We start from the raw sequence: 22686 nt of genomic DNA, 5'->3' as shown, positions 1-22686 counted from the left end.
AAGTCATGAAAGCGTTTTACTTAGAAAGTACAGCATATGACTTTTAATTGAAATGTATGTGTATATATATATATATATATATATATATATATATATATATATATATATATATATACACACACACACACACACACACACACACACACACACATGTATATATATTTTTTCCTTAATGAAAATAATCAGAAAAAAACTAAATGAAAACTTCAGCCAAGCTAGAACTTGCAATGAGTGACCTCCCAAACCTCCTGTAACAGAGGCACATGGGATATATGCAAATGGCCCGAAACACCTGATGTTCATAAGGGTCATTTGCATATATACCATGTGCGTCTGTTACAGGAGGTTTGGGAGGTCACTCATTGGAAGTTGTAGCTTGGCTGGAGGTTTCATTTAGTTTTTTTCTGACTGTTTTTTCAGTGTGACCTTCTAACTCTCTGTTTTAATTCCTTAATGAAAATGGTAAAAACGTTTTCCTTTCTGTCCTTCTTACCACTTTGTAAAACTCTTAACAGGTTAAGAGCTGTTTTTGTAGTGTGCGTGTGTGTTTATTTTTCTTCATGAGAAAATTTAAATCCACAAGTGCTTGTTAGCTTAACTTTTATATGTTTTAAAATATGTTATAGAACATCATTTGCTTGTACTTTTCTAACTGTACTAGAAGTGGCACGAGTCAGAATACAAAAACTGGGCTATTTTACTGAATTGCTGCAATTTTTCTCTACTTCAGATTCGTTCTTCAATTACAACAATGCTGTTTCCAGGAAGGGATTTCAGTTGGCTAAGACATGTCATAATTGCTATTGGACTCATTGCCTTTAATGACCTTCTTGTCATATTTGTACCGACGATAAGGGACATATTTGGATTTATAGGTAAGGTACAGGACCATCATATTTGTTAGCAAAACAGTTCATTTATTTGTTGCATTTCTATCAAAAGTTGTTAATCTGCATATGGTGATGTTTTCTTTACAAGTAAAATCATACATTGATATTTTTTTTCATTTATCAACTGTATGTTAGTCTGTACAGCGACTAGAGCTACTTCTAGAAAAAGTGCCTGGTGTCTAACACTTAACATGCTAGCTAAATAAAACGTATCAGGCTGATACAATTTCTACTGAATATTGTGCATTATTTAAAACATTCAATACACATTTCTTTATTACTTCCAGGAGCCTCAGCTGCTACTATGCTGATCTTCATTCTCCCTGCAGCTTTCTATTTACGACTTGTTAAGAAGGAACCTCTAAGATCCCCTCAAAAAATTGGGGTAAGGTCACTATACTTAAATAATTTTTTTCTTTAAGGTTATATGCTTCATCGCAATTTGCCTATATTTGGTTTGTTGGATTGAAGGTAGAATGATGTAAGTTATGCTGAAATAAGGCTGGCTGGTCTTACTAAGGTGGCCTAGCAGAGTCATGTGTGAATTGGTCTGTCATGTATAAACGAGGCAGCTGTTCAATACTTGTGAATATTTACAGAAGGTGCAAATTATAATGGGAAGAAATGCCACAGACATAGCATTGTGTCTCTATGCATTTCTATTGTTTTGTCGAGTAGAAAGGATAATAAGTTGTCAGGTGCTTGCTTGTGTTGTAGCCCCTGAATCTGCTGTAGATATATATTTTTTTAAATTTGGGAGTACATTGAATAAAGATCTGCTTTTTTACATGACAAAGATATAGAGTAGCACTTTTTACTTTTTTTCAAGTCTGTATATTCCTGTATACACTTTCTGAGTATCAAAAGTAGTGTTTTAATTATTAATTTTTCATTATTTTGCATTTGTTTACCAGGTTTGTCTGACTGGGTTTAGTAGAAAACTTTTATTCAGTGGAAACTCAGGGAGAAAAGCTCCAACATATTACAAGCATTTTTAAACAGACATTCAGTAATTGCATGAATAAATATTAAGTAATATACATTAACAATTACATAGTATGCCACGGTGGTACGGCGGTAGCGTTGTTACCTCACAGCAAGAGGTTCTCCTGTTCGATTCTCGGCTTGGCTTGGGAGTGCCTTCTGCGTGGAGTCTGCATGTCCTTCCCGTGGTTGGGTAGCATTCGAAAGACATGCGTGTGTAAATGGGCGTGCCTTCGTTGAAGGTTGGGTATCGAGCTGGCACCTCAGCATTTTGTAAAAATCAACTGCCAATCATTAGCGGACTGGAGTTCGGCTGTGGCGACCCCTTACAGGGAAAAAGCCGAAAGACAAACATACATTAACAATTACATGTGCGTTTGCTAATTAGATTACATTCATATGTAGTAAAGGCAACTGTTACAGCATAAAAGATAACTTATGCATTTAGTAGATGTTAAACATTGAGCATTTGAAGAGGTGTGTTAGTGGCTTTGTCAGGTATGTAATAAATCTTGTGATTATTGATTAGAAATTCAAAGAAATGGAAGTGAGGGAAGGAATTTGGTAGTGCAGAAGATGTTAATACTGTGGTTGAGAGGTGGGGCATTAAGCAGGTTCAGATACACAGATAGATGGATCTAGGACTACTGAACAAAAGTTCAATAGTCAAAATCCACAATCACCAAACACACTTTAACGAAAGCACTTTCACCGAAAAAACGCTTCCGTTAAAGTGTGTTTAAACAAAAAAGAATAAAACATTACTTTTACATTTTTTCAGGGGGGCAAGCCTCCCTGCATCCCCCATGTGGGGGCTGTGCCCCCCACACCCCCCTGCTTAAATATTCTCACTCCGAGGTCGCACTACAGTGGAGAAAAGGGAATTTTCCCTTATCCCAACTGTAGTGCGATCTCCGCAACATGCATACTTATGTGAAAGTGCCTTTTGGTGAAAAGCACTTTTGCGTAGATGTGCCCGGCTGAATCTGTTTCGGTTATGTTGCCGTTCGGTGATCCGTACAGATCCCAGATAGATAGATAGATAGATAGATAGATAGATAGACAGATAGATAGATAGATTACTTAGATATTGATATATGGCTGTCATAAGGTTTATATTAGAAGTATAGAGGTGGGGGGACAAGCAATGCGACATATGTGTATTGCTCAGAGTCATTAGTAAAACCATTCAGGTGATAATGACAATAAAGCAAGCTGTTTAAAGTTGTCATTTGACTGTAGTACAGCTGTTCAGAGGTTATTTTGTTATAAGGATACGTTAGATGCTGTGACTGCCTTGTGTTATTTCAGCCCATCAGTATCTTGAGCTAGCATGCCTTTCTTCTATTTATAGTGTCATGCAGGAACACATTAAAGAAAATTGACTTTAGCACAAGCTAGGGAAACAAAGTAACATGAACAACGTGTATATTTGGTAAAATAAAGAGCTTTAGTTGCATGGAGCCACATAGGCATTCATCATTATAACATAATGCCCAGTCATTCCATTTTATATAATAAGAAAATTTCACTTAAGATGATTCCATCTCAGCTGTTTCTTAGAGAATGACCATCATGTCTGATATACTGCTTAGTCCATTCAAACCGTATTGCTACAGCAGGTCTTAGCAAGGTGTGGGATTCCTTTTAATATTTATAATTGCCTGAATGTTTTCTCTTTTTCTCCCTCTGGGATCAGTACTTTGGGAAGCTGTACATTCTTCTTGATGAGTTTTTTAGTAGGTTAGTGTGCAGTTTATTGTTTACTTCAGTACCATATAACATTATGTATAAAACATCAAGAAGTAGTCCCATTTACATTGGGTAAATTAACATTTAGTGCACATAAAAGACTACGAGTGGCAGTTCAGACAAGATTAGTGTGCATCTTTCTAGTATCTTCTACACTGGCTACCATTTGCACATTAGTTAGCTCCTTTAGACCACTACTCAATTGCAGAATAGGCTGTGTTTGTTTCAGAAATGTATTTCACTTGTGAGAGTTGCAAAACAATGTCAAGGGCCTTGAATTCGGTCTCCCTTTCTTGTAAAGAATATTGCTTTTAGTATTTCAAGAAGTGGGTTCTGATGACATACAGCCTTTCTCCTCAAAACTTTGTAGGTTTTAGAGATTGCTGGACCCCTTGTTTTACACAAAAGATGGCCATATGGATAGGGAGTAGGCATATATTTTCCTGTTGCATAAATTGGCTCATAGGTAAGTACTAGGCTAACTGTCCTTGCAGACCATTTTAAGTTTAGCCAATTTTCCCTTCAAAGGTGATACAATGCAAAAGGATCCTTTTCTTCTATCGTTTCCAGAAATCTCACTTTTAATGTTGTTTCTTCTAACTCTTAGTTCTTCGCTTCAAGAATTGTAAAGTTTTTCCTTTAAGGAGAAGATTTTCCTTGTGAAGATAAGCTCAGAGCTACTTTTGTTAAAATGGTTTTCATTAGGATGTAGGCCTCTGTCTCTGTATCTCTTACTTTATGTTTTCTAATGACACTTTACTTGACCCATTTTTTTAACATGCTGAAAGAGGTCTTTATGGAAACAGTATTCCTTGCTAATTATCTGTGTATAGTGTCTCTGCAGTGTTTCACTAGCCATTCCAAAAAGTAGGATGATGCAGACTCTGACACACACACACACATACATGCATATGTGTGTGTGTGTGTGTTCATATCACAAAATATGTAAAAAAAAAACTACTGAAAACATACGACACTGAAAATTTATAATATACTGAATCACAAAATATCTAATAATTGTACCCAACTGAATGTACCTAGTATCATAAACTTCAACTCCAAAACCGAGATCAGGTATCAAATTGGTAGTGATACAGTTAGGGAAAGTGTTTTTAGAAACGTAACATGCAGAGTTAAGGTTAGGTGCAGGGTTAGAATTAGCATACACACACACACACACACACACACACACACACACACACACAAACACACACACACACACACACACACACACACACACAACACACACACACACACACACACACACACACACACACACACACACACACACACACACACACACAAACACACACACACACACGTGCACACACTCCAACACATACACGTGTTTATGTCTGTGTGTGTCGATGATTAGATAGATAGATAGATAGATTAGTTAGATAGATAGATAGATAGATAGATAGATAGATAGATAGACAGACAGACAGACAGACAGACAGATAGATAGATAGATAGATAGATAGATAGATAGATAGGTAAATAGATAGATAGATAGATGGATAGATAGGTAAATAGATAGGTATAAAGAAAGAGAGAAAGAGATAAGTATTATTATTTTATATTTTTTCAACTCGGGACTGAAAGTACAATCTCTCTATGTCTTGACTGCTTCTCATTTATCACATGATCTTACACCATAGATTAAAAATGAGTCATAATGCACATTAAAATGCACTCCCATCATTACAGTTAAATTATATGAGATAATCCAGCATGTTTTATTAGATTGCATTAGAGCTCTGAATATGTCCTTATAATTTACAAGGCTGTCTGTAAAGGTTTGAAAATGAACTTTGCAGATTATTGCTTCAGCATTATGCTTTGAGTCTGTTGACGTTAAGACATTTATCTTGTAGACATGTTTAAGTTCTAAGGCATAGCAAGTGTGAACTTGTGACATAATTTATTGCACAAGCTAGGCTGATGTCTGAAGTGAACTATGTGCTTCCATCACAACACAAGGCTTGTTATATCGGCATTATATATAGACTGCCTTGTGATTTCTGTTAATACATTTCCTGAAACTCTTTTTGCATTACTTTTAGACATGTTGCTAACACTGGGTTAAGACGGGATCCTTTAGATACAAGAACTAACAAAAATGAATCCATGTACATGTAGTACATATCTTACATTGATGTAGACATTAAATTAACATGAGGATAGTTGTTTGTCTTGTACTGATAGCAAAGAATACAGAATAGTTATAAAAATCTGAAAGGTAATTTAAACAGTAGAAAGAAAGACAGCTGACATCAGAGGGAAAAATTTCAACATTTTGAACTAACAAAGCAGATTTGAATATATCAAGTAAATTTATGCATAGAACTGAAAGAGTGGGTGGTGGAATGCCAAGTACGTAAGTGACTTGTCAGGGCTTGGAGAATCAGAGAAGATGGCTGTAAATATCAGGTAGAACTCCTAGAAAGACACTGTATCATGGATTCAAAATATACTGAATAATTTGCTGTAAAATTCAGCAGTGCTTCCACTCTGTGTGTCTCAGACGAGACTTCAGCTGAGACAGGCCTAAGAAAGCAGAGAAGATGAGAGCAAGAATGTTGCCAGATACAGATGTTAACCTTCTAGAGCAGTGCAGCCGAATGCCAAAGTTCCAGGTAGGATTATCAGTTTGGATGCTTTTAATAATGTTACATTAGCTTCAAAAAAGAGAGCAGGACTTTACTGAATAAGTTCCTGATCCATTCTAGAGCTGGTATCCGTTATAACAGCCTACCATTATTTTATATGCTTTCAAATAATTTTGGTGCCACTGTTTCCATTTTAAGAAGGGGAGTAACCTGTATAGAAGATTTAACAAAAAAATAATTACTGCGCAAATCATTCCAAAGCTAGTCTGGGTCACTAAGTTTACTTCAACATGACACTTGATCTTGTTACACAACAGTCCTTCCAGCTGTAAAATGGCTTGGAAATGAGACACCACTGTAATTGAGCTTCACTTCTCCAGGGGCTATTCTGGGCTAACAGCTTTGGCTGTGTTGGCAGTGCCTGTCATAAAAGTTATTTATACACATGTATATGCATATATTTTTTTCTTAAGGGTAATTTCAGCAGGCAAGATTTTGCATGGTAACAGCAAGGGATAAAGAGATTCTTGTTTTTGTCACATATGCTTCCTGCCTGCATACCACCCATGCAAGTACACATACATGAATGCATACACAGACATATGCAGAGCCACATAGACGAACACGCCCCCCACACATGCACAGATGCTTACACATAAACATCCATACATACACACATACCTCCCCATATAAAATATATGGTAAAAATATTTAAATGATCAAAGTTATTCCGCATCATGATCTTCCTCTATAGAATCCATACACGTCCTGTTGGTCATTTTTTGTAGCACTTTGCTACATGAATAGACAGTTCACTAAGTTTAAAGAGCTGCCATGTTTGTGTGTCCTTACTTTATATTCAGTCACTGTTTTTGAACCCTCTGCTTTACAAAGATGTCAGTCATGAAACTTGATTAAAAGGTTTATACTGTACCCCATGTTGTCCTTAATAAGTTTCTAGCTCATTAGCTCACTTTAGAAATATTTACGTAGTCAAACAAGGCTTATGTAGCGACCGGAATAGGGAAAATACTGCCAAGGAGTTCCAAGTATAAAAATTAATTTATTAGAATCAAAAAGTAAATTGCAGTAAATTCTGATCAAGCACTTTTGTCCTTTAAACTCACAGGACTTCTTCAGAACCAAAAGAGTGAATGAGTGTTCACATCACATTTAAAGCAGAAAACAGTCACATGCCTAATAGCATAATGCCCATCTTAAAGTGCCAGAGCTCACTGAAAAACACTATAATCATATGTCAACAGTTAACAAAATAAAAATTATATGCTTTTTTTCTACTCTATTATGAATTGTTTTAAAATAGATATACTAAATGCTTAATAAATAAAACCAGTTTTAAAAATATTAGTGACCAATCATAAATTAAATAAATAAATTAATCATAGCTACACTTTGTGTAATAGAAACACCTTTTTACCTATATCAAGTGTTTACATATATTTTATGTTGAATATTGAAGTCTTATGTTACGAGAGACAGAGTGTTTGTGTGTGTGTGTGTGTGTGTGTGTTTGTAGATATATATATATATATATATATATATATATATACACACACACACACACACACACACACACAGACACACATGGGCATGTGTGAGAAAAGTCTGCAAAATTTTATAAAATAATATGTTAAAAATATTATGTAATATTGCCACAGGTATTATGCTAGAACAAATATCAATGTATATCATAACAGCTGTCATACAATTCCCTTTGTGTAAAAAAACTTTTGATGATGAATTGCTTTGTAAGACAACATATTTCTTTTCCAAAATATATAGGCACTGTTTTAAGGCACCACATTTATGTGTTCCTGTTTTCCCTTGTGTTGTGGTCTCTAACTTTTTATTAATTTTAAAAATATTTTTCAAATTTGTATCTACTTTAAGTACAAAACTGGGTGTCTCCCGTATTAAATTGATGATTTTTTCATCAGATTTGAATACATTTTATCTCTATCGCCTCGGCACACTCAGCCTTCAATGGAGTACAAAACTAAACACTCAATCACGATAGAGTTAAGGATAATAAACAGATGTTTATGGTTATTAATTATGACCTGATAAGTGAAGAAGTTATAGCAATTTTTAAGCAGAAATGGAATTTTCTTTTTAGGTTCAAAGAATTTTCAGAACTTAGTAGATATCTGACATTTTCGTTTAGAAGAGGGAGGAACATAAAAGATAGAATAGTACATAGTAAATTTTTTATTCCAAATGAAAATATAAAAAATATGCCTAAGTCTGTAGGAACATATGCATGTGGTAAATGCATTTCATGTAAACATGTGGTTCGCACTTTTGAAACAATAAATGGGAATAGATTTAAAGTTTTTGGTAAGTTTAGCTGTATTACAGAATGTATTATTTATGCTCTTAAATGTCCATGTGGAAAATTTTAGATGGGAGAAAGTAAGAGGGCTTTTAAAATATGGCTGCAAAAGCACTTGAGAGATATTAAAAATAAAAAAAATAGAAAGCCCCTTAGCTCAACATTTTTTGGACAGCCATGGTGGGGACCCTGAAGGTTTGCAGGGGACCATTTTGGAAAAAATAGAGAAAACAAATACATGTATGAATGTAAAAAAGAAGCTTTTATATAAGGAGCACGTTTTATATTAAAGTTTGACACTTTAAATCCAGGAGGAATAAATGTGGCTTGTAATTGGAAGGTTTTAATATAATTGATAATATACTAATTATGGCACTAATTTAATTGACTTAATTTAATGAGTAGTGATGTATAAAATATGTGATTGAGTGTTTAGTTTTGTACTCCATTTTAGGCTGAGTGAGCCGAGGTGCTAGAGTTGGATAAATAAAACAGTTTTATGGTCACTGGTTTGTCGTATTTTGTCGTCTGCTACAGTTGTTGTGAGCTGTATCTTGAATACATTCTAATTTTTTCTCACAGTTTCTTTAAAGATACTAGAGCCATAAATATATTTTAAAGTGAGGGGTATCGTAAAATTCTTCCCCTTTTGTTTCTTTTCCAAGCATAGTAAAATTATTCATATTCTGTCTACTAGATGTACCTAAAAGTTGAAAATATTTCTTACCCCATTCATTAGTAATTTCTTCACTATGTTTATCAACCATATCAAAGGGGTAACCTCTTTCTAAAAACATCTTAACTAATTTTTGTTTCTCTTTATGGAAAAGTTCATAAGTGGACTTCATTCTAGCAAATCTAACAAGTTGTCCTTTTCCTATATTTTTCTTACAAAATCCGAGGTTGACAGCTTTTATAATGTAAGTATGTATTTGAAGAAGTTGGTTAACAGTATAAAGTTGAAAAAAAATGAATTCTCCATAGTAAAAATGGTAACATCCAGATATCAAGATACTGCATTAAAATTTTAAAAAAGAAGTACTGTTGTTAATGTAATTGAAAAATTAAACCAAAGGATAAAAAATATCAAGGTAATTTAAATATAGGTTCAAACCAGCCTTGTTGCAAGTTGAATTAAATGTAAAATTGTTATCCTACCTTAACATTAACAAATCGGTGTCAATCAGGGCATAAACATCCCCTATCACTACACCCTGTTCTGTTTGTAGTATTCCCCTTTGAAATAAATAAAATTGCTCTGAAAAATAAGCTCCATTAATTCCACCAAAAGTTTAATAACAGTGTTGTTAATTGTGTAAACTTTAAAAGAGCATCTTTAAAAAAATTCCAAACCCATATCATGAGATTAGAAAATAGATCAACCACATCTATAATCCAAAAGCTTATTTTCTCTTTGTAATGTTCCTGGGTAAGTTTTCCCAAAAATGCCACAAGTCTTTAAAAATTGTGTTTGGCTCCAGTAAGTACAACTTTCAACATTCCCTTCATGATTACTGCAAGGAGGTAGGTTTTAGAATGCTGAGCTGCCACTATCAGTCTATAAGGAGCGTCAAGACTGTTCCTATGTACCTTCAGAATTCTCAGTAGAGTGGCCATAATAGGGTTCTTATTTATCAAAAAATTATACCAGTGAAGTGGAGTGATATGTTACGATAAAACATCATCCAAGAAAAATCTTTCCATACATTTTTCTGTAAGCTATACTAATTTCATTCTTGGACAGTGGAATATATATCTCTGTTTCTTGTAACTTATTAAAGATTTTTCCAACATAGTCCATTTGATCTACTATTACCATTCCTCCCCATTTATTGGGTTTCATAATTTCCACAAGAAAATCTTTAACTCGTGTGTATAATAAAACTGATTCACTTTTTAAAGGTTAGGTCATTTTAATTGTCATTGCTTAATATGTTTACAAAAGTCTTTTTCACAGGCCTTTTCAAAAGTAGCAACCAGATTGTTTGTAGCTGGGTTATATATACATTTATTCTTAAACTTGCCTTTAATAATGCATGAGTTAGTGCCCCCATCCTGATACTTGATAATAATAGCTAAATTCAGTTTTCTGTGGTATAGTTCAAGTTCCACCAGTAAGTCTGCAATATCCATCTTTCTTTGCAGAATAAATGTAAAGCCCTTTAAAAATAAGGTAAAACAATCCTGATTAACACTCATCCCACTATAGTTAAAAATATTCAGTAGTATTCCACCAAAAGATTTGGAAATATGGTCTTCTTCATTTAGTAATAATTTACTCAGTTCTTGCTGAATCCTCTTCTTTTGTTTCCTCTTCCTCTTTCTTTCCCTGTATTTTTTCTCCCTGGCATAGTTCATAGGTTCATAGTTTAGTACTAAGCTAACTGCCCTTGCGAGCCATTTTAAGCCTAGCCAATTATCCCTTATGAGACTCAAACCATGCACCTTGTGTTTGTAAGGCAAATACCTTAGCCATTAAGCCACCCCCCAATGGGATGTTTGATTGTACTGTAAATTGTCCAGAGGAATTTTAACTATATGAGTAACAGCTTGGCTCCTTAATGTTTCTCATCTTTGGGGTAAAGTGGGTAAAGTAAAGGGTCAATATAGTTAAAGGCTGCATTAATCTGTTCGACTTTGCCCTGTTATGAATGGTTTTGACCAAGCTGGACAGCTGTGTTCTGTACCACATCTTCAGTTTTATCAATTGTTCCTTCATTGTTAGCTGTGTAAGATTTGAAAGTAGTGTTATGTGTTGTAGTTCAAGTTTTTAACCGGAAGCAGATCTGCTGTTTTCATTCCATATTCATTAGCATCCCTAATTTTCCTGCTTTTTTAACTTATTCAATTTAACTAATTCATCAGTTTTAGTAAAAATATTGCCATATTTAAGTATATAATAATCAGACAATAAGTTCTTTAAAATTTTCTCATTTAGCAAATGTATTTCATCCATTAGTTGCTTAATGTCCATTGTTATATTTATTAAAAAACTGTATCAGTTCATAGCCACGACTGTTGAACATGGCTACAAGTTCTGAATAGCTACCTGTCTCTAGACTAATACCATTATGGATTTTAATCAGTCTACATCCTCTAGGGACACGTTTGGCAACCTGCAAGTTACACACCTTCACCAATTTCTTTTCCAAAGTTAAAATCATCTGTTTCAGATTTTGTCCTGACAATTGGACTCTGAGGTTGTCTTTGGGCCTGTGAAACAAAAATTATTTTTCAACTAAGTCTCCAAACCAGTAGACTTGCAAACCTCCATATCAGTTATCAACCATCTACTGGAGAGTTCTGAGACTCTGTAACTACAAGCACCAGATCATCCTGTCTGTGTTGAGAAAGACCCATAGGAATAAACTCTTTAGCTGCATTTCTTAATGTTTGTTGTTCTTGTCTCTGTCTTTCCAAATCATATTTACTTACAATGATGTTAAGAGATTGTAGAGTGGAAGAAATCTGCATACATTGTTGTATGAGAAATACAACTAACTTAGGCAATTCACCAAATTGTCCACTCTCTTCATTATCCAAAACTTGGGAATTTAGTAGAAAGCTTGTGCATTGAATGTTAAGCAGGTAAGTCTTTCCTCCATTTTCATTCTAAATCCACCAGCTACTCAAAATGCTCAAAAAAGACTTGTTGTGACTTTCGGCTTTTCCCGGTTAGGGGTCGCCACAGCGGAACTCTGGTCCGCTAATGATTGGCAGTTGATTTTTACGTACCGAGTTGCCAGCCCTGACACACAACCTTCAACAAAGGTATACCCATTCATGTATGTCTCCACGCAGAAGACGCTCTAACTGAGAGTCGAACCGGACAGCATTTTACTGTGAGTTAAACAGACAAAATACATGCATTTTACTGTGAGGCGACAAAGATTAATAATGCAAAAATGGAGCATGTAATCTTGCAGTCAAATTACACAAATAATCAAAACATAGCTATCAATTTTTATATTGGCAAGACTGAGAGAATGTTATACAAAATAATTTATGAACATTATTGTGACATATTAAAGAAAAACACCAATAGTGCCAATTACACTACAAAAAGAGAAATGTTTAACACCAGGGGTTGTTTATGTGGTGATATGTTCAGGATGCCTGGGTTTTTATGTAGGCAAAACTGAATGACTGCTCAGAAAGAGAACCTATGAGCATAATTATGACATAACTAAGAAAAATTCAATGTGCTATACAAACATTCATTAAATAGTACTAATTTTCAAAAGTTTTGTTTTGGTATACTTAAAAAGGTACCTAGAGACCCAAAAGAAGGTGCATGGGAGACCAAATTAAAGTACAGAGAGCTTTTCTAGCAACTCAAGTTGAATGCCAGCAGCTACTATGGGCTGAATGAATATGTGTCTTTTAAACCTTCAGTTAACATCAGCAAAGCTTTAATTTATTTTATTTTTATTTTGGATTTTATTGTTTGAACTAATTAGTATTTCACTATGAAGATAAAAGAAATTTTCAACATTGACATGTATTATTCATTAATTATTAACATATTGTACCATACACATTTTTAAAAAACTAAGGTACTCTTAAGCAAGTGATGAGTTGATTTTTTTTAAATTGGGAATTGTACACAACAGATAAGGTTCAATGCATCACAAACCTATGAAATTACAAAGGTGCAGTATACCATGAAGGACCTTCAAATGTTTTCAGGAAGTGATGTCACAGATTTTATAAAAGGAAGTTGACTTTTTATGTAAGTATTCTGATGTAGTCCCAGGAAGTGTTTGGGATGAAAGCACTCAATATTTTGGGTTTTATTTTAAGTAAACTAATTTTTATTTAGTGCAAGCTCTGGTTTCTGGCTCCATCCTCCTTCATGCTTAATATTTCTGATTACTTGTTGAGTGTGTACATCACGCTGATTGATTTTGATTAATAGTGCTTTGCTTACACATATTTTGGAATGTAAAAATTTCAAAAACTTTTGTTTTAGAATCATTGAAATTGCTACACCAGACGAGAAAGGTGGCCAGTGGAAGACACATATTGAATTTAAGGAGTTGATTTGACAATTAATATTGAGTGCTGCATCCCTATCAGGGTTAAACGATTATATTTCCATTAATTCAGTATTGAAATTAAGGGCAGCTAAGTTGTAATTAATTTACATGAATTTATTTGAATTTTAATTAACTAAATAATTAAATATTTATTTTATTTGGTTGGAGATATTTTGCGGTTGTGACTTACTGATTACATACAATATATATATATATATATATATATATATATATATATATATATATATTTTTTTTTTACATTTCACATACTTTTCTCGCAAATACATTATGTGGTTGTGTTTGTGCACATATGGATGAATGTATATGTATGTGTGGGTATATATATATATATATATATATATATATATATATATATATATATATATATATATATATATATATATACTCAACATTAGACTTCACTATTCAACATAAAATATAGGACGTCGATCGAGCTGGCACCTCAGCATTCGTGGAAATCTACTGCCAATCATTAACAGACCGGAGTTCCGCTGTGGCGACCCCCTAACCGGGAAAAGCCGAAAGACAACAACAATAACAACAACAACATTCAACATAAAATATACATAAATACTTGATATAGGCAAAAAGGTGTTTCTAGTACACAAAGTGTATTGGCAAATTATTTATTTATCTAATTTATAGTTAATGACTAACATTTTATAATTGGTTTTATTTATTAAACATTTAGTGTGTCCTTTTAAAACAATTCATAATACACACTACTAGAATGGAAAAAATATAGTATTTTAATTTCATTTTTAACCATTGATATATGATTATAGTGTTTTTCAGTGAGTACTGGCACTTTAAGATGGGGATTATGCTGTTAGTCATGTGACTATTTTCTGCTTTATATGAGCTGTGAAGACTCATTCACTATTTTGGTTCTGAAGGAGCCATGTGAGTGTAAAGGACAAAAGCGCTTGACCACAGTTGACTACAATTTACTTCTTGATTGTAGTAAATTGATTTTTACTCTTTGAACTCCTCTGCAGTATTTTCCTTACTGCAGTCAGCACTTGAGCCTTTTTTTGATTATAAGTGTCATTTGGCTGCATGGTGATGCACTCTTTTTAGGTTCTTAAATATTTGCATATCTTACACCATTTCTTTTTCAAATATATATATATATATATATATATATATATATATATATATATATATATATATATATATATATATATATATATATATGCTCGTACACACATACACACACACACACGCACAGATGTTGACACCTATTTATCTTTACTTGATAAATCTTTAATAACTTTCTTATTAGAGTGTTGGCAGCTAACACCTATAGGAATAAAACATCTACAGATGCTAGAAGAGCACAAAGGTCTTGACATAATAAGTAGATAAATAAAAATAAATAATGTTAGTGACCTTATGGGTTTATGCAGTAAATGTACAGACTAGATGTCTACTAGTAGCACTAATATAGGGTCTATATTAGAACACCGAACATTTAAAATGTCGGGTGTTCTAATATCGTAAATATCGAAGTAACAGGAAACCAAATTCTTTCCTAAGGAAAGAATTTGGTTGTCCGTTTCTGTTGCTTCGGTAGTTTCAGAGCTCTGGTGGAAAGTTATGTGTCGGGTTCAGGTAAGTGTGCGATTGTGTGGACGTGTGGGTTAGGGCGGGTTAGGTGAGTTAGGGTTAGGGCATGGGTCAGGTAAGAGTGCGATTGTGTGGGCATGAGGGTTAGGGTGGGTTAGGTGAGTTAGGGTTAGGGCGCAGCTGAGATGACTGTGCAATAGTGACGGACCTTAGGGTTAGGGTTTGGGTTAAGGTAAGTGGATAGTTAGTGGTGTATGTATAGTTTAGTGTAGGGTTAGGTGTACGAGTTTAGGTGTATGTGTGTGGATTGCTGTTTGTTTGTTGTGCTTGTGTTGTGTGTATGTGTTTTGGAACAGCAAATTTTTTCCCTAGGAAAAAAATTTGTTGTTCTGAATGTTCAATGGGTTTTTTTTTTCGATTACTAGGGTTCAATATTAGAACCCTCAACATTTTGAATGTTCGATGTTCTAATATAGACCCCTAATATATATATATATATATATATATATATCCATGGCAAGGTCACATGTCTTAACCATAACTCTAAGCCTGCCAGTAGCTAGAATTATAACAAACACCACCTAGAATACTGTAGTGTTTTTTTTGTCATTTATTTTGCATGCTTCAGAATCAAAACAAGCATAAGGTCAGCTGAGTGAAAAGAAAGATAAGGAACACGAAACACCATGATAACTTATTCTTCCAGGTTCAAGTCATTTTATGTGATTTCATAGGGTACTTTTGACATATGACAAGCATAGACCAGAATATTTATGTAAACAAAAACAGCTCTGTCACCCGTCTGTAGTTTTTCTGTCATTGTGGCATTGTCCTTGGTATCACTTGCACAATTGTGCTTATTAAAGGGTCTATGTCATATAATCGAACTTCCAAAATTTTGAACACCATATGTTCGAATTTGGAAGTTTGAAATATGACAACAAAACCTCAGAACAGCAAATATTTTCCTAGGGAAAAAATTTGCTGTTCTAAAAAACACACAGAACACAAGCACACCAAAAACCTAGTAAACCTACACTACACCTTACATACACAACTTTCTATGCACTAACCTTAATCTAAGCCCTAACCCTAAGGTCTGTCACTATCACACACTTACCTTACCCGCACCCTAACCCTAAAGTCCGTCACTATCGCACATTTACCTTACCCACACCCTAACCCTAAAGTCCATCACTATCACACACTTACCTTACCAGCGCCCTAACCCTAAAGTTCATCACTATCATACACTTACCTTACCTGCTCCCTAACCCTAATGTCCATCACTTTCACTCACTTACCTTACCCGCACCCTAACCCCAACATCCGTCACGCTCACACACTTACCTTAACCCGATCTGTAACTTTCGCACCACAGTACAGAAAATGTCGAAGCAGCCAACTGAATTCTTTCCCTTGGAAAGAATTTGAATTTCCGCGGCTTCAACATTTCTATTTTTCGAACTTCCCCATTCGATCTTCCAATACTCGACATTTAGGACGGTCGATTAAATAACAGGTGCCTTTATTAAAGGATCATTGACCAGTGAGGGTTGGTATGATTAGTGGTGCTTTCCGTAGAAAGGGGTAGATTAGCAGGCCCTTTAAGAAGGGGCAGAATCAGAGACAGTCACTTCATGGGAGTGACAAGGGGACAGTCAAACCTGCAAAAAGATACAGGAGATGTTTTACAGAGTGGGAACTGCAATCTGACAAAAGGCTGAAGTCATAAAAACACCATTTGAAGAGCACACAAACACTCACACACACACACACACACACACACACACACACACACACACACACACACACACACACACACACACACACACACACACACACACACACACACACACAAAAAGCATATGAAATGATGATAGTTGTAAGGAACTAGTTTATGTAGCATGCCCTGATAAGCTTTAGGTAACGTCTGCATTTGCCTTCCCTCTGGTCCCCAATACACTTTCCTTTGTTTTTGTACCTTGACCCTATATCCTTCCATTCCCAGGCACTCCATCCTTGTTCTGCCTTTTGTAAAACATGGATTTTCTGTATAAATGTTGTTGTTGTCTTATCGCATTTGTAAAGTATCGTTTCCTTTATTCTTTTCCTTCCAATCACCTTCTTGATTTTCGTCTCATAACTAACTGTATTCCTCCAACTTTTATCATCCCTTTTCAATGTTGGGTATAATTTTTCTGTGGTTGTTCTCTACGGAATGTGCAGTCTTTGGGCCTTGACCCTTACTAACGTGTTTATTCTCTCTCTCTCTCTCTTTCTCTCCCTCTCCCCCTCTCCCCCCTCCTGTTTCAACTTTATACATTATCTAAGTCTCACAAGGCATAGCCTCAAAAATGGCATGCAGTATCATAACTAGGTTTCATCAGGACCTTGTTTCCTTTGTGAGTCGTTGCCCCCTGCAGATTCATCTCAGTGTTTTATTGGTCCTTGTGGGGCATTCTTGCATGGAGCATGTTAATAAATGCCTCCATGATTAACATGTATGTAATCCCTTAACTGTTATTCTCTTCATTGCTCGTGTTTGCATTAAACTTTTTTCCTTTTTTCTTTTTTTTTTTTTTTCACTGTGCCGAAATACTTTCTGGATCCTTTACATTCTGCTTAGAAACTTTTTCCAACCAATGGATTGTTTTGTGTGTAAACCATTTGATATGTCAAGACTCACAATGCAGAGCCTCGAAATGTGGAGGCTGAATAAGTGAAAATCCCGACTTATATATATACTGATTCTGAGATTGCTATTTCTATGGATATTCCCTTTTTCTCAAGATACATATAGATATATATATATATATATATATATATATATATATAGATATATATAAGTTTTGGGTTGGGGACTTGCCTCATGGCACAATAAGAAGGATGAAGGAGAAGAGCAATGTCTGATAGTCACTCTTCTTTATTTTTGGTCTTTTTTACATCAGTAAAGAAATCAGCATTGTGAATTCCATTATTTCAGCTTTGAGATGTTTGGTATAAGTTGCATACAAGTTGTATATAAATAACTCCACCTGCATTTTCAGAACTGATATTGCCTCATTACCTACCTCTGTGGTATTTTGCTAGTTGCAGTTTTTATGCTGAGAGTTGTTTCTGTGATACTGTTGTTTGCAGTCTCAAATGCATTCATTTACTAATCCATCTTCTTTTATTTGCCCAGATCTCAGATCTTAAATATTTTCTCTTGTACTTAAAGTCTAATGGCATATTAAGGGCCTTGCTGAAGACAAGGCTTATGATTGCTCTACAAGTCCAGGAGTCATTAAATTATTAATGGTTTTCTGTTGCAGAAAGTGTGATTATAATAGCAGTCTGTTGTACTTAACTTGTTGATGTCTTATTTTGTTTTTATTTATTGATCAGGGTAGTGCACTGATCCTTCTGGACCAGTTTCAGGAACAGCTTACAAAGATAGGAAACTTCTGATAGTGCATGAAACAACAAGCAGTCCTTAGCAACAAAAACACTGAAAACAGTCTAAACTTTTTTGAGATAATACAATAAGATGTTTGTCAGTATAGCGTACACTTGGATAAAATGAAGTAATAGCTTAGTAAGAAGAGAAATGACCAAGACAGAGACAAAGAGAGTGGTGTTTAAAGAATAGATTGTGGTATGAGGTGGGTTATATGTACAGTAAGCATAATATGAAAAGAGAGAGGGTAAAGGATTGGGGAAGGGCACAAGTGAATGAGTTGGGAAGTGAGAGAAAGAACAGGATGGAAGTTGAAATGGAAGCTGAAGAGAGGAGGAAGAGATGCACGTTGATATTAGGATGATGGGAAGATAGGTGATTTGGGTAGGGGGAGGGATAGCAAAGAAGAGAGGAAGACTTGAGAAACAAATTCTATAAACAGAACTGAAGGAGTGGGTGCTTTTGGCCAAAACCATATCTGGGTGACTCTTGAAATTCTTCAACATGCTGTCAACTGTTACTCCCCCCTCCCCCAGACACGCACACATACTTTATGTGGGAATTGTATGCTCACAGCATGGTCAATACTGACACTGAAAAAGGCATAGAAACATTCAACAAATCCTTACTGATCTCGCTAGATGCAGTGGCATAGAGGATAAAAACCTAAGGTCTGGCTAACCTGAGTTTGATTAATGGTTTTGACACTTGATGGAGCTTGCAGGGGAGGATGGACTTTGACCATCCTTGGTGGAGGGCAGGGTAGAGGAGGGCATAAACAGCCACAAACCTTCAGAGAAGGAATGTCAATACCAATGTGCATACTGGAGGTGGGCTTTCATCTAAGCAAGCCACTACCTGGTGATAGCCTTCACAGTGAGTGTATGGGAACATGAAATTGGAAGGAGGAGGCATTGCCTCTATGGTGACACATATAGATTATCCCTCTCTCTGCCAAGGGGATGGGGTTATGCCAGTACAAATGCTGTCATAACTAGGGTGCTAGCAGGGACACAGAACACCCCCATGGCTGTATTCATGATAGCCCCTGGTGTGCTGTTGCCCTCTTACATCTGGTAGGTACCTTTCCCAGTATGAGGGAATACATGGGCTTAAATCCAGCAGCAGAAGGAAAGATGGTCAGCAGGAACATGGGGAAAAATGGACCAAGAGAAAACATTATTACTACCAACAGCCATTCTTTATTTAAGCTGATTTCCAGACCTAGCTCCAATGCCCCCTTTTAACACAGTCAGTGATATTCTTATTGATAAGCCATCTCAGGTATGTCCTGCTACTGATTGTTTTATCAACACGTGATCATAACTTCAAGGTGTGCAAATTTCAAATATCATATAACTTGCTTTAGGCTAAAATTATATTTGTTTAAGTATTGTCATGTGACCAAAGTCACTGGACAGTCGTAGAGAACTCTCCAAAGTAATATATTAATATGCAAACTATGGAATCCAGACTTGTCAGTTAGTACATTTTCTTACCATCATTTGCAAAGTAACTGCTAGCTTTGACAGAATTAATTTACAGCTCCATGTTATAATACTGACAAGTAAAGGATTTATTGAAAAGTCTGCATTAATACTTCCTCAGACAGAACCCAGATATGTAGTCTGTTGAGCATGTACTTTATATGGCTAGCCAATATTGTTTATAGAAGTTCTAAATGGCACCCCTGTGTGGATGTTATTCCAATTAATTGCTGTTACATCATGCTATAGGTGGTATTCATAATGTCCCACTGTTAAGGATCTCCAAATTACTCTGCTGTAATTAATTTTCTTTTTTAATTTCATTGGCCCCCACCCCATCCCAGTTATAAAGTCTCTTCCCTGCACAGTTGACTTATGTAACACTGCCTTGCTGTAGCCATCTTAGCAACAGGGAACTAGAAAAACAGAGCTGAGCCTTTATCCATGGAGTTTTTGTATTGTCTTATCTGCATTCCTGCTGCACTTCTGGTGTGTATTGACAATGTGTGCATTCCTTGTGCATATGGTAATGCTAGAATATATATGGCAAGACTAGAACCTCTAATTTTCACCATGGGCTGTAGTCCTAGTTAAGTGTCCTCTACCCTCTCCTAAGAATGATAATGGGCACCCATTTCCATGGCAGAGAGAGAAATGGAGCCTAGACTGTCGCCCTTCTCCCAAGTCACCTAGCAGAGCAATCTTACAGCAGTGTATCTTAGAGTAGCTTAGGGTAAGCTTTAGGAATATCTGTGTAAGTCTGACTAAGGGTAGTAAATATTTATGTTCAGTGTTACTTTCTCTTCAGTTTATTTGTGGATTACTATCAAAAGAACTATGTAAAAGTGTTATAGTACTTTAACCGAGAGCATTGACTGAGAGACATAAACCTGTTTTAACAAAGCATTTTATTGTAAAAATAACAGTTACTGAATGATTTAAAATAGATACTTTAGTTTAGAAGGTTGTTGTTTCTTCCAAGAGCTTTTAAACCTTCTCTTAGAGAGGTTGCCTGTTTTATGTCATTATACAAGTGCTAAATTAATCAAAAACTTAAAATACTGAAACCTAAAATGATGAAAACTCAAAGAGTTGAAAACCTATCTCATGCAGAGGGGCTTGTGGGGGGCTCTACCCTCTGTTAATAGTATATACCAACTTTCAATTTTCAATATTTTGAGTTTTCATCATATTAGATTTCAGAGATTTTGGGTTTTCAGTCAAATGAATGGAACCCATGATAAATATGTACAAATAGCAAAGGATAGTAGTAAAGTTGTAAGTACTGTCTGTTCTTTACAAAAGGGTAGAAGCACGTGTGTTTTTTCAATTAAAACATTTAATTTCATGGTTCTTTGAGTCTTTTTTAAAATTTGGCCATTGCTAAATCTGAGTTTACTTTCATTTAAAATTAGTTCATAATTCCATTAAACAGGTTCATATAATTTTAGCGCAGATTCACATCTAAACAGAATAATGTATGCATTGTTAGACTTTAAACTCCTTCACTAGTACCCAAAGCATCTGGTGTTTATTTAATATATGTAATCTTAGTATAGTGTTAGTAATGCAAGAGGTAGCACGCTCACCTTCAATGCTGAAGGCTGTGTGTTCCTTTTCCACACCAGAGAGATGGATTTCAGCGACTGTAGTACAGCAGAAAAGGGATACTGCACTCCTGGATGTGTTGTCCCTCTGATGAGATGTTAAACTGAGACCCCAGCTGCCTAAGTTGGTGGTAGTGAACTAACTGCTACCCTTGGGTGCCAGAGAATGGATTTTTAATTTCTGCAGGAAGGGTGGAAGAGTTGGAATTGTTTTCCAGTTACCAGATGCTGTGATAAACCTTAGATAAAGTTCTGTGTGTGTATTGTGACAGATCAGTTCCAGATCCTGGCTCAGTTTCTAGTGAGAAGGTAATGTGGGAATCGCAAAGTCAGGAGATCAGATGTGATGTCATTCGGTAGCCAGCACTGACATTGTATTTGAATACTAGTTAGAGATGTGAGTAATGCACTCTGATTTTGGGCCTGACAAGACAATCATCCACTTTCATCTTGCCTTGCTTTAGTAAGTAGCTAGGGAACAGTAATTCTTAAGTCAGTTAAAAAATATAGTGAGATTAGCTATTTTTTGCTGTCTCTGTGTGAGTCTTTCTACCTGTGATTTTTCCTGTGATTGAAACTCTGGTGTTTATTGTAAAAAGATATTCAGTATTTTCATAATTGTTTGTATTATTTGTTATTAAATATATCTAAAGCTTTCATTGTGGCTAGTATTTTAGAAAAATATTTAACCTTTGAGAGTACTTGCATTTGTTTAGTGGCACTGTGGCTCCACGTTCCTGAAAGTCTTGCTGCTTGATTAAACACTGCCATTTGTATAAGTATTAATTTTACTAAGTGTAATTGGGTACCTTGGTAAGAGCCCCCGGGCCTGTGGAAAATACGGCCCAGACCGCAGAATCCTTTATAAACGCATTCTATGAACACCTTCAGGAATGCATGGATCATGCGATCCCAAATAAAACCAAGACC

General features: G+C 35.3%; 1 protein-coding gene across 1 annotated transcript in view; it reads left to right on the top strand.

The window, feature by feature from the left end:
- Positions 1 to 731: 731 nt before the first annotated feature.
- LOC122815416 (sodium-coupled neutral amino acid transporter 2-like) overlaps positions 732 to 22686 on the top strand; it is a 40176-nt gene continuing 18221 nt past the window's right edge. The window contains exons 1-2 of the mRNA XM_044087892.1: positions 732 to 875; positions 1178 to 1275. Coding sequence (XP_043943827.1) covers positions 752 to 875; positions 1178 to 1275 — 222 coding nt within the window. The 5' untranslated portion in view covers positions 732 to 751. The remainder of the gene's footprint in view (positions 876 to 1177; positions 1276 to 22686) is intronic.

This window comes from Protopterus annectens, chromosome 11.part0, assembly GCF_019279795.1.
Source record: "Protopterus annectens isolate FY-2018-M chromosome 11.part0, PAN1.0, whole genome shotgun sequence".
NCBI lineage: Eukaryota > Metazoa > Chordata > Ceratodontiformes > Protopteridae > Protopterus > Protopterus annectens.
The sequence above is the reverse complement of the archived record's forward strand: the minus strand, read 5'-3'. Positions and strand labels throughout refer to the sequence as shown.